Genomic DNA, 16,510 nt, shown 5'->3' with positions numbered 1-16,510 from the left:
CCGCATCCATGGCTTCCACATTGATCCTTCGTACGAGGACGCCATGCCCAGGGCCGCCCGATACGTTCTCCAAAGGGGAACAATGCAGTGGGACCATATTGTGGGTACCTCGACCGCACAAATCACGATGACATAAGTTGGAGGACATTCAGTGACTACACTACTGTTGTCGCCTTTGACCGCATTGCGTTATATTCTAGTTGGTTGGAATGCGGGACCAACACCATGGTGAGGTATCTCCCTGAGCGGTGTATGCAGAAGTTTGGACATGTGCAGATGATACCGAGGTCGCCGTTTGAGGCTGCTCCCGACACAGTTACCCGAGTGGAGCTCACTGCCATATTTGCGGACTGGGAGCGTCATGTGGTCCCAGAAGAGTATCGTCGCATGCAGGTCACCCGGGACTGGCATTGTGTAGAGGGGTACGTCACATAATTCTATCGGATGTCACATCCTCTGATGACAGCCGACGCTCCCGGCGCTCCTAGGCCAGCATACGAGGAGATCCTGGAGAACCAGCAGGCCCGGGATGACCATGCCATTGATCTCCTGCCGATATGCCAGTGGATAGAGATGCTTGGGTGGGACGCGTTGGAGCTAGGTATCATTGAACAGGGCGGTCCAGAGGCAGTCGCCGTGGTGGAGAGGATAGTCGCTGATGCGGGCCGTGCGGCGGCATACAGGAGGCATAGGAGGTCCCAGGGAGAGAGGGTTAGGCATACACAGTAGGGGTTCCAGATTATTTTTCTTGTATTCGGCTTATATTTTGCACACTATTACTATTTTATTCGGCTTGTATATATTATTTGGATTTTATTTATTATATTAGTATTTTTTGTTGATATGTCGTTTATTTTATTTGCCGTTTTCGTTTAATTAAAAATACGGGGCTGTTAAGAAAAACATAAAAAAAAAACACAATTTCTGCATAATTCGGAAGTGCATTTCCGAAAACCTCCAAAATGTGAAAAAAAGGTGTTTTCGGAAGTGCATCTCCGAAAACATCTCCCATTTGGTGTTTTCGGAAGTGCACTTCTGAAGTCTGAGAAAATTTAGAAAAAAATACTTCGGAGATGCATCTCCGAAGCAGGGGCAAATTGGGATTTTCGCTGAGAATCACCCTATAAAGGTGTCAATAAAAAAATTCTCTTTTAAAAAGCTTGAGCACAAATGAATAGAAACTCAAATGACATGTAAGCTTTCATTCTCCCCCAATTTTGCTATTTTCTTGACTCAATTTTACTAATTTTTGGACCTAATTTCTCGTAACTCATTTGCTCTCTTTAGAATTCATCATTTTTGGATCGAACTAAGTAAAGAGTTTTTCTATTTGTCAATTCTATACTTTTATCATTTAATAGTTTTTCTATGTGTCAATTCTCTACTTTTATCACTTATTTGTATTGGTTCGTGGTTTCACAATCACTTAGTTTGAATATTGATTATTGTTTGAGATTATTTACTATTAGTTGCAATGGTTCTTTGTCCCCACATTTTTGTGTTTTTTTTCTTCCCAAAGCAACTAAAATGACCACAACCGCAACATAAGACTATGATTATGATAAAATATAGCTAAATAACTCGGAAATATAATATCAACAATAAATATTCTTTACAAAATCCTTTGTATCTAGATTATTACATGTATTCTTGTCCTCCATCCTTTTTAAGTTTGTATTAATTGAAACTAGTACACAAAGTTTATTGGCAACAATAATACAATTAGCATGAAATTTATTTGACTATCTAGGTAAAAAAATACTTGCAGACATTTCATTTGTAGACAATAGAGTAGAACTATATGCAGATTGAGTAGAACTTGACTCTTGTATAAGAGATGTTGAATAAGTTTTACTACGCAAGAAAAATGCAGGTTCATGTGGTACTGGTAATTCAATTGAATAACTGCTAAGATAAGAGGCAACTGTCACCATTGAAGGTCTTGCATCTGGGTCATGTTGAACACATAATAGACCAATTTGAATGCACTTGATGACTTCACTTTTAGAATAGTCTTCTTTAATATTTGGGTCCAATATGTTGAAAGGTGTTTGATCCATCCATTGTCTCCACACCTTAAATAATATCTCAAATGAAATTTCAAATAATTAAACTTGTCAGATATGATAGATTTAAGTATAGACAAACTAACTTTGTATTTTAATGACCTAACATATTATGTGAATTTAAACTTACATAATTCAAGAGGCCGTCAACAACAGATTGAGGCGTTGATGAGCTTATATTCTTCTTTCCAGCAACAATTTCTAAAACCATGACTCCAAAACTATAAACGTCTGATTTTTCAGAAAATTGTCCGAGCATTGCATATTCTGGAGATATATAACCACTATAAAATAAAATAAAATAAAATAAAATAGGTTTAATGTTAATTTTACTATAATACATCTTAACTAAGGAAACTTGAAAAAGAAAACAAAAGAGTGAACATTTAAAGCTTACTATGTTCCGACAATTCTCTTTGTACTTCTTTCATCTTGACTTATTTCAACAATTCGAGCCAATCCAAAATCAGAAATTTTAGGAATCATATTTTCATCTAATAGAATATTGCTAGGCTTGAGATCCCGATGTATAACTTTCAGTCGAGAGTGCTCGTGCAAATATAGAATTCCTCGAGCAATTCCTCCTATGATGTTAAAGCGTTCAATCCATGTTAACAACTTTTTCTGTTCAGAATCTACAAAATGGTACACGAAATAAAAGTCACTAAGTAGAAAATATATATATATATATATATATATATATATATATATATATATATATATATATATATATATATATATATATATATATATATATATATATATATATATATATATATATATATATATATATATATATATATATATATATATATATATATATAGATGCAATGTATAAATTTAAGAATTGCAAACTTAATAGTTTATATGGTGAAGAGTGTCTAACCAAATAAAATGTAATCTAGACTTTTGTTGGGCACAAATTCATAAATAAGTATTTTCTCGTGTTCTTCAAGGCAAAATCCAATAAATGTCACTAAATTTCTATGTTGAAGTTTGGCTATCAGTAATACTTCATTCTTGAACTCCTCCACACCTTGTTTAGAACTTTCAGAAAGTCTTTTTATAGCTACTTCTCGACCATCAGAAAGAACACCCTAAAAAATTATTAAAATATAATAATTTCTACTTTGTAAGTAGGGAAAAATCCAAACATATATCTAAAGGAAGATGTAGAAAATTTAAATACAACTTTTATACCAAATTAAACAACCATCACAAATTTTGCAAGTAAATAAAATAATATATGATTGCGTATAAGTGTGTAAATTATATCAGTGTGCATATTTAAGTAAATTTAATTTTGTGCATGTTACCTTGTAAACCTCTCCAAAACCACCTTTGCCAATGTAATTGTCAATAGAAAAGTTGTTTGTTGCTGCTTGAATTACCATCCAATCGAATTGTAGTGGTTCTACAATAGCACTTTCTTCACCAACTAGAAAACATATTTCAACACTCAGAAAAAAGTATTTGACTAGAAAAGTTAAAGCTTATAAAAAATTGCATTTCAAAATATCTCTTTTTCTTCCACTGCAAGTTTGCTAATAAAATTAGATTTTTCAAAAGTATGGTAATTGTATAATCATAATATGTCGCTTTGATTCTAGCAAGCCTACCATGATACAAAATATACAAAAATAATCCTTACAATTTTCTCGAAGAATAGTCCTACGACTCTTCCTTCCCCTTCTCTTTAGCAAGTAGTAGCCAACAGAAAAAAGTATCACCAAAATAATGATTGAGACAACAATGAAGATAATTGTCCGTTTCTCTGCACAAAACAATAAATAATTCATAATTCCAATATAGTAAACATTGATGATAGAAATAACAACTTTGATTTTTTCACTATAAAAAAAATATAATCCTACTTGAACAAGTAGTTTACCTGCATTTCTCGTAGAAGGCTGATCTTCGTCTCCGGCCTCCATGTAAAATTGGAACAATTCAAACCTGAGATTGCAGCTAGGATATATAACTCTTCCCCCAACACTTCCCAAAAGTGACCATGGAACTGCTCTACTTATCACATCATTTAGACATGAAATGCACTCCTGATTAGACAAATTTGGTTGACATTGTTCAAGAGTATACAAGGTTTGTTTATCATTCAATTTTAATGAATTTGTCATGTATTTTCCATCACTGTTTCCTGTCTTATTTGCAAGTTCAGATAGCTGGTTCGATAATGTACTCGCGAACAAGTTTTGGTCCGGGGTAGAATGATTAGTGATGTTTATATCGCGGTACATAGGAATTGTTTCCATGCTAGGGACAAAATACCGATTTGAATATCGAACCAAGCAATGGCTGTACCAAATTATACCCTCTGAGAAAGAAAGACACTTCGAGTATATTTTATCCGCTGCGTTTGTCACACATGAAGCACAGAGGCGGGATGGAAGGTCGCCTCGACACATGAAAAGGCCATACACTAAGTCAGATACATTAGTGTGAAATGTTTTGCCACTTGCGGCGTTGGACGATAAATCAGAGAGAAGTAATCTGAAGCTTTTCTCAGAGATTGTATTGTGGTTACTTGAGCAATTATATGAAAGATAAAATGGATTTTGGGAAAATCTATCATCTAGTTTTGAATCATTTGTTTGAGGAGCAAGGTGATTTGGTGAAGTCACATCATTAGACCTATAAAAAGGATATAGTTCATACCTAACATTACAGCTAGGATTAAGATATCTTCCACCCACCTTCCCATTACAGCATGTTGGAAGTTCCTCAATAGCACTGCTGAGACAGGTTCTGCAATCATTGGGGGACAAGTCCGGCGTGCACTGAGCTAGACAGTAAAGTGTCTCGAATTCAGAAACTCGTGTTTCATTTGTGGCAAACTTCTTGTTCTTGTCGCCGGAAGGTGGACTTGCTGCTTCATCTGCAGTTTGATTCATGAATGAAGACAATAGAGGGACGAAGGTTTTCGTGTTTGAGACATCGGCCGTATTGGTCAAGGAAAAACCAGACTTATCAACGGATGAAAAGAAGTAGTTGTCGGAGTATCGAAGCATGCATTCGTTGTACCAAATCACAGCTTGTTTGGAGAAAGAACACTGTGAGGATAGCTGCTGTATTGCATCATGTATACATTCATGACAGACCAGAGAGGGTACATCCCCTCTGCACATGAACAATCCATATACAGAATCTGAAGGGTTTATAGCAGGGATGGTGGTGTTGAAGAATTCAATGTTTCCGGTGGCTTTTGAAGAAAATGAAGAGAGTAAGGTCCTGAGATTGGTTTCGAAGAGGCTGCTGGTTGTGGTAAGGTTGGTGGAACAGTTTCTATACAGAAAAAATGGAGAGTTTTGTGCCTTGATAGTTGCAAAATAGAGGAAAATACTAACAAGGATATAGAAAAAGAGAAGTTTGGAATAAGCCATGGAATTTCTTATTATTGTTTCTGTTTGATTTGAAATGATAGAGGTAAGCCAACAAGTTCTAGTACAATACCTTTATACCTTTTATTTTTTGTAAGGAAACATTGACTATAAAATCTAATATGGACCTTTAAATAATAATTCAAAGTGGACTCTTACATTTTTAGTAAATACACGAGGATTTTAGAATATGAAGCTTCCAATAATAATTTTACAAAATTAATTAATTAAACGTAGTTATAAATATTGATGCGGGTGTCTGATGTTAACATAGACATGAACACGTATTTTTTGAAGTGGTAAGGATGCTACATAACTTTTAGATTATAAAAGGTTGGAAATTTTTTTATGCATCCATATAGGGTGGAAAATATCCCTAATATTCTCAAAATACCCTTCGGATATGCATATCCGAAGGCACCCTATTCACGTTTTTACTGATTTCGGAAATGCATATCTGAAATATCTCATATTAACTATTTTAGAGATGCATATCTGAAACCACCATTTATCTATTTAGACGTTAGATTTAAAATGTCGGGTGTTTTTTTCGGAGATACATATGCGAAAAAACCCTTCATATACCTTTTTTCCTCCTTCACTATTTCATTCATTTTCTTCCAAACAAAACACAAACCCTCTCCAAAACCTTAACCAATTTCAATTATTTTTTCGTCATCAAACCAAGTTTCATGTGGTTCATCATATCAAGGAGAGCATAGAAAGCTACAATTTGAGATAAAGTTATCTCATTTCATCTCTCATTTTACTGCATTTGTACTGATTTGTTGAAGAAGAAACAACGTGAGTTTGGAAATGTACTTCCGAAATCCACCAAATTTATTTTGGAAATGCATTTCCGAAATAAGGTCTGTTACAGAATTCAAAAAACAGTCTTAACATAATATTTGTTTTATGTATATGTTAGGTATGGCGCATCCCGAAAACATTGCCAGAGATGAGTTAGAAGTTCTAGAAGAGGTCAACGTAGATTCTAAGTCTAAAAAGCCGATTAACGATGTAAAAATGATTGTCATTGCGGTGGATGTTCAACCACAATTTACAAATGAAATAACTTTCACTTGTCGTGAACATTTGCTACAATGGGTCCGAAATGAAGCAAGTAAATTTGGATTTAGCGTTCTGATAGCAAGGTCTGACAATGGCACTAGTAGAAGGCAAACATTTGTTGTGATGAGATGCGAGAGGGGTGGGAAGTATGTTCCAACAAATTGGAAGTTAAAACATGATGACACGGGATTAAGAAAGTGTATGTGTTCTTTTAAGTTGCGCGTATCTTGTAGGGTTGATGGCTTGTGGCGTTTTAGCGTCATCTGCGAAATTCAAAGTCACGCATTGGAGGCCAAGCTACACGACCATCCAATTGTGTGATGGCTAAATCGCGAAGAGAAGGATTCTATTTCAAAATATCGATAATCAAAGTTGTGTTGAGAAACATATTTTTCGATTTGAAGCAAAAAAGACCAGATAGTGTTTCAAATATCAAGCAGGTATACAATGAACGTTACAATCTTAGCACTGCGAAAATAGGTCTAAGGTCGGAAATGCAACACCTTTTGAAACTTCTGGGTGATAACCAATACGTTTCAAGTTTCAGAGCCTGTGAGGACAAAGTTATTGTTCGTGACATATTTTGGACTCATCCCGAAAGTATCAACTTGTTCAACACATTTCCAACCGTCCTTATAATTGATTCGACGCACAAGACCAACAAGTATAGGCTTCCGCTTCTAGAAATTATTGGTGTGACATCTACGGACAAGACATTTTCGGTTGGATTTGCTTTTTTGCAATGTGAGAAAGAAGATAACTTTACATGGACTTTGGGAATATGTAAGACTTTGTTGGTTGATCAAACAATTTGCCTAGTGTCATTGTTTTCGACCGAGATAATGCTCTTATGAATGCGATCGGTACCGTCTTTCCGACATCAACCGCAATACTTTGTCGTTATCATATAACAAAAAATGCGAGAGCTAAGTTCAAACTTGCAGTTGGCACGAAAGAAAAAAAGTGAGAGTTATGTGGACAACTTTTGAACGATATTTTTCGAAGGGTCCGATCAAGTTGGATGTGAAACTTCAAAGATCGGGAGAAGACGTTATCAAAATATTGTGTCGTCCTCAACTACCTGTGTTTAACAATATATAACTTTAATTTTATGTTGAACTATCTATGTAATTTCGATTATTTATGATAAATCGATGCTTTGTTGCTTTGTTTTTGTGTTATGCATCAGATATTATTCGGATATGCATCTCTGAATATTTTTTTTAAATATGAGGTTATTTCGAAAGTGCACATCCGAAGTCACTTTATAAAAAATATATATCTTCGGATGTGCACATCCGAAATCACTTTTTTTTTAAGAAAAATGTGTTTTCATATGTGCATTTTTTAAATATAAAAGTATTTTATGAATTTTACCACAGATTTGTAGAAAGTATATGAGTGTAAAAGGCTATGTTTGGGAGTTTGGCGGGGAAGGGAGGGGAGGGTTTTGGAAAATAGAAAGGATTGGGTGAAAAGAATAAAAAGATTTTGGGTAGGAGGGTTTTGGAGGATTTGATTTTATTCATAACACCAAAAACCCCATAAAATGGGGGAACTCAAAAATTGTATTGAATTAGGGTTTTGGAGGGTTTCGGAGGGCTTACATAAACTTTACAAATATCGTTTAGGTTGTTATACTATTTTGAAAATTAAAAATTTTGTAATGATAATGAGTTTTTTATCATTTTAAACAAAATCAATTTTTCAAAAAATATCAAATATTTTTCTATATTATTTTAAAAATTCGATTTCGGAAGCCTTCCCCTCCCCTCCCCTCCAAACTCCTAAACATAGCCTTAAAAGTTTCCCATCATTTACATCTGTTTCTAATACAGACGTATTTAAACTCTAATTTTCATTGGTGATTTAATTTTTTCTTAATGAATAGTAATATATTTGCATTCTCACTTTAACGTATTATAAGGTTAGGTCTGGTCTATGTTTCCACATCTTTTGTATGTTTGAATCTTTTTGTTTGAATCTTTTTGTTATGAATATCTTCTTTTTGAATGATGTTTTTTCCGAGAAGGATGTGGTGACACTGGCGCAATGTGATGCGAAAGCTTCTTTATGTTCTAATCTTTCATAATTGACCTTATATCCAAGTTCAATTTGAGACAAAGTTTTTATAAATTGGTTTTTTTTCTTTCCTTTCTCTCATATTACCAATAGGGGTCAACATTGGTGCTTACCACTTGCTAGCACTATAGAAAGTCATGAGACATCCGATGTGGACAGATTCTTTTTTAATGTCATTACTTTGAAGTTCTTATCACCATAAGTTTGATAAATGAATGATATATCACTACAAGAAAAACTCGAATTTCCTGCGGATTTACCTGCGGATTTACCTGCGGATTTTAGCTAAATTTCCGCAGGAAACACTTTACCTGCGGATTTTCCTGCGGTTTTCTGTCCCCAGCTAAAACCTTTGTGGGTAATAATTTCGGCAGGAAGTTTAGCAGGTAATTCCGCAGGTAAATCCGCAGGAATATTCCGCAGGTAAATCCGCAGGAAACTTCCGCAGATAAATCCACAGGTAAATCATTTAAAAAATTAAAAAAAAATATTTTATACAGTCTCTAGATATGTATTCTTCTACTAAATACTAAACAAGGCCAGTATAAAACATACCGTTACAAATCAATTAGAATCAAATTCATTATAAAGGGCCATATCAAATGTTGTAACTACAGTTTCACAAGGTAAGGTTTAGCTGAGAATTGCTATGAAACTATATAATATATACATGAAAAAAAGAGTATAAATTAACTTCAATTTCAAATTATTTCATTTCAATGTCTTATGCAGTTTCATTATATAAGGCTTTCAACTTCAAAAAAAGAGTATCTTTTTGGTGGAGTGCTGGATTGGCTCCAATATATTCCTTTAGACCTACCATTATTTAACCGGAGTTAAATGTCACTACTATGTTATAGACACGTTCTTCCAAAAGTTTGAATTGCCAACGATTCTAAAGTCCAGATATAAACAAGATGAAAACAAAAGTTCAATTCCTTTACATACCACTTGACACAACAATGCATACGGGATGCTCTTCTCAAATTTTGTGCACTGGCTGTTCTTCCATCGATGCCAGTTTGTAGAGTGTATCTCTAATGTGTGGGTCACCAAACATCTTGGTAGATTCGATCCCATTGCTGTGTTCAAATTTCTAATCTCCCAAGTAGATGCTGCATCATAGTAAAACACATGTTGCTAAAATTTGTCAATGATCGATCACAAACAACTATATTTGTAACGTTATGTATTTCTTTTTCATCTATCGAGATTCCAATTCTGATTTGAATTTAAAGAAAGACTATATAATAAGTTTCTGTCAGAAAAAAATTAACATCAGAAATATGCTCCAAGGCATCCTAAATCTTCTTTATTGCAACCTTTTCCCCAGTGTGTCAATTGCTGCACAAACAACTCCATAACTACCCTTTCCAATAATCTCAAAAATCTTGTATTTGTTGGCTTCCCCATACTCAGTGAAAAACTCCAACTCTTTTGAATCCTGCAAGTTATTAACTCCAAAGATTTCATGATCTGTATAATTAAGTCAGCTCAGAGCCAATGTATAATTAGAATATTTATTTGAATTCTAAAGCATCAAAAATACTAAACAATTATTCTAAAAAAAGGAATAGATTCCATAAAATGTAAACATTCTAATGACACGGTATGATGTATGAATCAAACATTATTCTTTGCTAAAAAAACGTATCTGAGTTATTTTTACCGTATATAATTATTTGATAGAAAAATAAAATTATTGCACTCGTTCATAAAGCAGAGGCTAAATATGCTCTAAAGTAAAGGCTTTTGGTGGTCCTACTCTTACATTTATTCTTAATGGGAGCAACAAAAGATAGTTATCATCTAAGAGAGATAAATGAATTAAGATTGGGACAAACATCTATTCTAGCAATACCCATAGCAAATCCAATATCAGCTTCATGCAAAGCTGGAGCTTCATTGGTCCCATCACCTCTTACTGCCACAACTTCATTGAAGTCCTTCCTCAAATGAATCACTAAAGTGTGCTTATCAAGAGATCAAGCCATTACCTACACACACAATAACCAACCATTATATAAATGTACCATGAAAGCTAGAATAAACATATATTCTTGTCCTAAGATAATTGAAATTAGAGGATATTTTTCTTTAGGAATACTGTTATCACTTTCTAGAAAATTATTGTTGTCATGTACAGAATTTTAATTTATGCTAAACACAGATTTTTTAGTACAAACAGAAAAGATTCAATCAACAGAACAGGCAATTCCTTAATCCAATGCAGCACCCAACCCATAAGCAAAAAATTGAGTTGTGACCATAAGAAGGATACCTATAAGGTTGAATTTTGGGAACTTAAGCTCCCTCTTTCCAGACTGTGGCATGGTCTGACGTTCATGCATGTTTCCTTTTTGGCCTCAACCAACTTCTTATAGCCTTCTAGAAACTTCTTGACGCTATTAGGCCCTAAACAGAACTCATCATCCCTCTTGGAATTTGGGTTTAAGTCTAACACTAAGAGATATAAGTATACTTTACCCGAACCATAGAAAATTTAATACTAAATACCAATTGGTCAAAAGAGAAACTGAGTCAGACAAGTGTCTGAAAACAGACCTGAGTCTGACAAGTGCCTGTCAAGTGATGCAGTTACAAAGTAATTATTGGTGGCATGGACGGTGACGACTTTAACCTGAAAATTTGTGAAGGCATATTATTCATACATCTCAACAGAACGCAAGTATATGAGAGCAGCCAAACTGGCTGGAATTAAAGGAGAACAAAGTCATAGATTTAAACAAGTAAACGCTCTGGCAAGTCCAAGATCAGCAATTTTGAGCATAGTTGTCTTCCGGTCCATCAAGAGATTGTGAGGTTTCAAGTCCCTTTAGTAAAAGAGGTCCAATGTTATGTAAATAGACACACTAGTGAATAATCTATGAATCTATCTTCTGGGAGATATATAAAGTGTACCTGTGCAAGATTCCATGTCCATGGCAGAAAGCAACACCCTTGCAAAGTTGGTACATCAAGCTCTGAAATCAAAGCCACAAAAAATACTAATTACTTATAAGAACACAACAACAATAATCAATCAAGTCTGATACTAAAAAGTAATTCAAACAAACAGTATTTTGACGGTTGGGGATGGGATGTTTTCGCCAGTTTGGCGAAAAGAACGGATGAATTTCTTGAGATCAGTATCCATGTACTCAAAAACCAAGTAGAGCACAGTTTTCCCTTCCTTATTCTGACCTTGTTTCACATCCAATAACCTGATAGAGAAATCATAAGAAAATTAACCTAATTCCGCATCCAACTGAAAATTTTAAACTACATCAGATAATCAACAACAGCAATCAACTTCATGAGATCGGAGAACCAAAACTGAAACTATGCTAAATTCAATGAAATCGCAGATCGAGTAATAAAAATGCATACGAATCACATAGATCAGGTTTCGATCGATATACACTACAGCTTAACATCACTGATTTCACGAATTAAATAAAAAAGTGATTATGAAACGATGAAACGGAATCGAACCGGAAAGATGAGAGAAGTCTTTGAGTTTATTGGCGAGGCCACCGGCGGGAGAGTCGTTGGGAGTTTCCTTGACGAGGTAGACGTAAGCGAAGCCGCCTTCTCCGAGCTGACGCAATATGCGGAAGCGATTCTCGTTGATCCAAACATCGCCACCTCCGTTCACGGAGTCGTATAATGCATTTAAACTGACATTGTCTAATACAAAAATCCAACTGGTTCAGGTTAAAGGTCACGTGATGATGAACACAAAAATGACCTCCTTTCTTCGATTGGAGGTGAGGTGACGGAGGAAGAGGCAGAAGGTGGTTCGTCGGCGGCGATAGGGTTTTCAGAGAGAAAGAAGAAAACAGAGCGCGTTCACCTTTTGCATATTGGAAAAACGAAAGAGAAAATGTTTAAGGGTAAAAATGATAAAATAAAATAGTTTAAGAAAAAATAATACTTTTAGTACTTATATGCTTATTAAACTCTTTTTTTACTAAAATTTAAAATTAAATAAAATTATCTAAAGATAAATTTAAAAAGTCAAGATTTATTTTAATTCAAAATAAAAAATTAAATATATAAGTATTTTCTTATTGATCAATAAAATAAAAAATACAAAAAAATATATTCTCTTCACGTTTAATATGTATTTAAAATTTATTGTTTAATTCCAAATAAAAATATTAAAAAGAATTTATAAATTTAAAATTTAAAATTCTATATAAATTTGATATTTTAGCAAGAGATCAAATATAATTTCAGTATAACACATTATTATTATTATTATTATTATTATTATTATTATTATTATTAGAGTAGGATTTTTAAAATTAAAACTTTTAAAATAATTAACAATTGAACAAATATAATTATATATAAAACAAAATATATATTTGTTAAAAGAAATTAAATTTAAAATTTAGAAAAAATTTATAATAAAAGATATAATGACATTAATAGATAAATTTATACATTATATATCATATTTGTTTCAATATGTTATTTTTAAAATTATAGATTATTTGTTCCAATATAAGATAGATAAGTTGAAGAAATATATATATATATATATATATATATATATATATATATATATATATATATATATATATATATATATATATATATATATATATATATATATATATATATATATATATATATATATATATATATATATATATATATATATATATATATATATATATATATGAGGAGGGATCAAATTACACCCGAAGAGTTACACCACGAGTTACACTCGTTCAATAACTACATCTCAAATTAATATTTTTTAAATTTAACCGTTGGATTGAAAGATAATATCATATAGATCATACCTGTAAAGTTTGAGCTTAATCTATAATGATTTACTATGTCATTGTATTGCATCAAAATTAACGTTATATGAAAGCTCATTTTAACGTTAATCTTTGGATATCTTGAAGATATAGTAAATCATTACAGATTAAGCTCATACTTTATAGGTATGATCTATATGATATTATGTTTCAATCGAACGGTTGAATTTAAAAAATATTAATTCGAAATGTGGTTATTGAACGAGTGTAACTCGTGGTGTAACTTTTCGGGTGTAATTTGATCCCTCCTATATATATATATATATATATATATATATATATATATATATATATATATATATATATATATATATATATATATATATATATATATATATATATATATATATATATATATATATATATATATATATATATATATATCATTTATAAAGTTAATTAAAATAAAATAGAAAAAACATTATAAAAATAATTAATAACATAGAAAAATTAGAATTAAAAATTAAAATTAAACTAAATAAAAAAACCATAAAAATAATTAATAAAATAGAAAAAACATTATTAATTTTTTTATAAATTTAAATATTGAAATATGTCAAAATCGCAGGTAAATTCGCAGAAAATTTACCTGCGGAATTACCTGCGGAATTTGTATTACAGTTTGTTTTTAATATAAAGTAAATATTCGCAGGAAAATCCGCAGGAAAGTTTCCTGCGAATTTACCTGCGGATCTTCTAATTTATGTAAATATTCTGTTTTAAATATATATTCCGCAGCAAAATCCGCAGGTATTTCTGCAGAATTTGCTGCCACTTCTAGATCCGCAGGAAATTTATTTTATTTAATAAAATCCCAGGAAATTCCGCAGGTAATACGTGTATTTCTAGTAGTGTATTAAATTATACATGTGTTAGCTGAAGATTTCGTTGAACAAATATATGTGCTTCGAAGGAGTGTATGATCGAAGGCAAGGTGGTTACTGATGACCATCTCTGAGAAATATAAAATGGCTACTGATGGCCATGTTTCGATAGCAAGAAACGTCTAAGTTTTTATGAAGGTGATGGCTACTGAAAGCTATTGGAAGGACATATCCTCGAAGACTTAGACAAAATTTATAAATTGCTTAAGTATTATTATTTAGCGTGTTTGTTAGTAAGTGTTTATTAACATACTGCCACGCGTCGAAGATGGACTCAGGCGGGAAGATTTGAAATTCGAAGATAGTTGCGTAACTGCTTATTCACAGATGTCATCGCTGGAAGTTCTTATGAGAAACGTGGCAGCGGATTAGCGTAGGGCCGTTATGGTCGAAACTAGTATAAATAGGAGTTTTTATGATAGAATTCCGTGTGTTCATTTTGTACAAATCACTCACATATTTACTCAAGTATCAAGCGTTAACGAGAACGAGTTCGCTGAGAAAATGTACGTATGACACCACCATCTTAATACATGAGTATTATCTTTTATTGCTTTTCGTTTTCGAATATCTTTAAATTCTTGCATTCTATTTACTTCTTGTCATTTACATTACTGTATCTTTACTTTCATGTTATTTACTTTCATGTTATTTACTTTCATGTTATTTACTTTCATGTTATTTACTTTCATGTTATTTACTTTCATGTTATTTACTTTCATGTTATTTACTTTCAAGATCTTTAACAGTTTTATGTTTTAAGATTCTTTACATTTAAACAGAATTGCATGTTACGTTATCTGCGTTGTTTACATTTTAAAGTCATAATCACATATAATCAAGTCATCACTAAAAGTGTATGTTTTCAATCGAATAACATTTGTCGAAGACAACGAATCATGAACATGGTTCTAAAGAATATTGATAACAATCTAATTGACTATGTGTCCTAGGATCAATCTAGTCGATCCTGCGAGTAACCAAATCATATTTATTATAGTTTGGAGGACTAGCGGTTGTTTACCGGAAATCACCGTAAACAAATTGGCACACCCGGTGGGACCGTGTCGAACGGATTGTTTTAATCAATTGCTTTGTTTTGTCTAGACAATATCAAGACCTTGTATGAACCTTAGGAACGGTAAATTAACAAACAGTGCACAACCGGTTCCCAAACGAAGGTACAACAAGAAAATGGCTGTTACAGCCAGTGCAGGGGGTGATCAAGATCCCTCACAAGGCACAGGATCAGGAGCGGCAAATTCGAATTCCACTCAAGGAACAAGGGATACAACGGGTCCAAATGGATCGAGACCTGCAGATAATTCCCAGTCGGTGCCTGAAAATAATACAGGACTTTCAGGGACTTTGCCAGTTTCAGTGTCAACAACTGCACCTTCGACCACGAGTGCAGAGGAAGTATTACCGTTTCCCTCAACAAATGCTGCGAATAACTTGTCTAGTCAAGGCACGAATTCAACTTTCGAATGGAGGCCAAATCCTCCATACGGGATGCCATTTCCTTTTGGATCAGGCGTACGAGGGGCCGGACCTACTTATGTCCCAACTAATAATGCGACATTTTCACCAAATGTGGGATCTGCGAGTCGAAGTACACACAACGTTGGTTTTTCTACCCAGGTGCCTCATTATACCACAAACAGCCAAGCAGCATTTCGACAAGAAATGGATGCAAGCAACCATGATATGCTAGGGGCTTTAGCCAAAGAATTGACTTCAATCTTTACCCCATTGTTGACAAACATTACTTGCACAAATAGGGAAAATGTAGAAACTTTCCAAAAGATGTCATCTCAAATGAATCGGATGGCGGAGTTCATGGGTGTAACACAACCAAAAAGGAAAGATAAACAGCCCGCATACCAAGAGGGAATGCCCGTTTTAGAACGTATACAAGATGAGGGCCCATCATCGAGACCAACCATCCGAGATATAAACTCCTTGCGGAGGACGAATTGGACGGAAGAAATTCCAGTAATTAATTTAGAGACTTCAAGTCAAAGAACCGTCCCCGTTCGACAAGAAACGGAGGAAGAACAACCCAGAGTAAGAGTTGTAGGTAGAAATGAACATCCAGATGGGGTTGTTCAAAGAGTCAGAAGGGAAAATCTGGCCACAGAGAATAACTTGACTGCTATGATAGAAAGGGTGAT

At 33.5% G+C, this 16,510-nt stretch overlaps 2 protein-coding genes and 1 long non-coding RNA gene across 9 annotated transcripts; 1 reads left to right on the top strand and 2 right to left on the bottom strand.

The window, feature by feature from the left end:
* Positions 1-1,586: 1,586 nt before the first annotated feature.
* Positions 1,587-5,541, bottom strand: LOC131633380 (cysteine-rich receptor-like protein kinase 25). Of its 2 annotated transcripts, XM_058904091.1 has the most exons (7): positions 3,958-5,541; positions 3,718-3,840; positions 3,383-3,504; positions 2,953-3,163; positions 2,464-2,701; positions 2,197-2,350; positions 1,587-2,075 (listed from the first exon to the last, which is right to left on the bottom strand). In XM_058904091.1, exons 1-7 carry the CDS (start codon positions 5,462-5,464, stop codon positions 1,743-1,745), a joined length of 2,688 nt encoding a protein of 895 aa, XP_058760074.1. In that variant the 5' UTR covers positions 5,465-5,541; the 3' UTR covers positions 1,587-1,742. The 2 variants fall into 2 exon arrangements, with proteins under 2 accessions (XP_058760074.1, XP_058760075.1); XM_058904092.1 differs by lacking the exon at positions 1,587-2,075 and having other exon boundaries at positions 2,195-2,333.
* Positions 5,542-6,391: 850 nt separating this feature from the next.
* On the top strand, positions 6,392-6,853 carry LOC131633409 (uncharacterized). The gene has a single exon (XM_058904120.1). The coding sequence runs from the start codon at positions 6,392-6,394 to the stop codon at positions 6,851-6,853; it is 462 nt and encodes a 153-aa protein (XP_058760103.1).
* Positions 6,854-9,097: 2,244 nt separating this feature from the next.
* On the bottom strand, positions 9,098-12,515 carry LOC131633384 (uncharacterized). Of its 6 annotated transcripts, XR_009293314.1 has the most exons (5): positions 12,110-12,515; positions 10,896-11,838; positions 10,476-10,611; positions 9,937-10,058; positions 9,098-9,729 (listed from the first exon to the last, which is right to left on the bottom strand). It is a non-coding gene; the product is annotated as an uncharacterized LOC131633384 (long non-coding RNA). The 6 variants fall into 6 exon arrangements; XR_009293310.1 differs by having other exon boundaries at positions 9,098-9,430; positions 9,563-10,611; XR_009293311.1 differs by having other exon boundaries at positions 9,937-10,611.
* Between the last annotated feature and the right edge of the window lie 3,995 nt (positions 12,516-16,510).

This window comes from Vicia villosa, unplaced genomic scaffold (assembly GCF_029867415.1).
Source record: "Vicia villosa cultivar HV-30 ecotype Madison, WI unplaced genomic scaffold, Vvil1.0 ctg.001122F_1_1, whole genome shotgun sequence".
Taxonomy (NCBI): Eukaryota; Viridiplantae; Streptophyta; class Magnoliopsida; order Fabales; family Fabaceae; genus Vicia; species Vicia villosa.
Note: the sequence above shows the minus strand (reverse complement) of the source record. Positions and strands in the feature narration are given on the sequence as shown.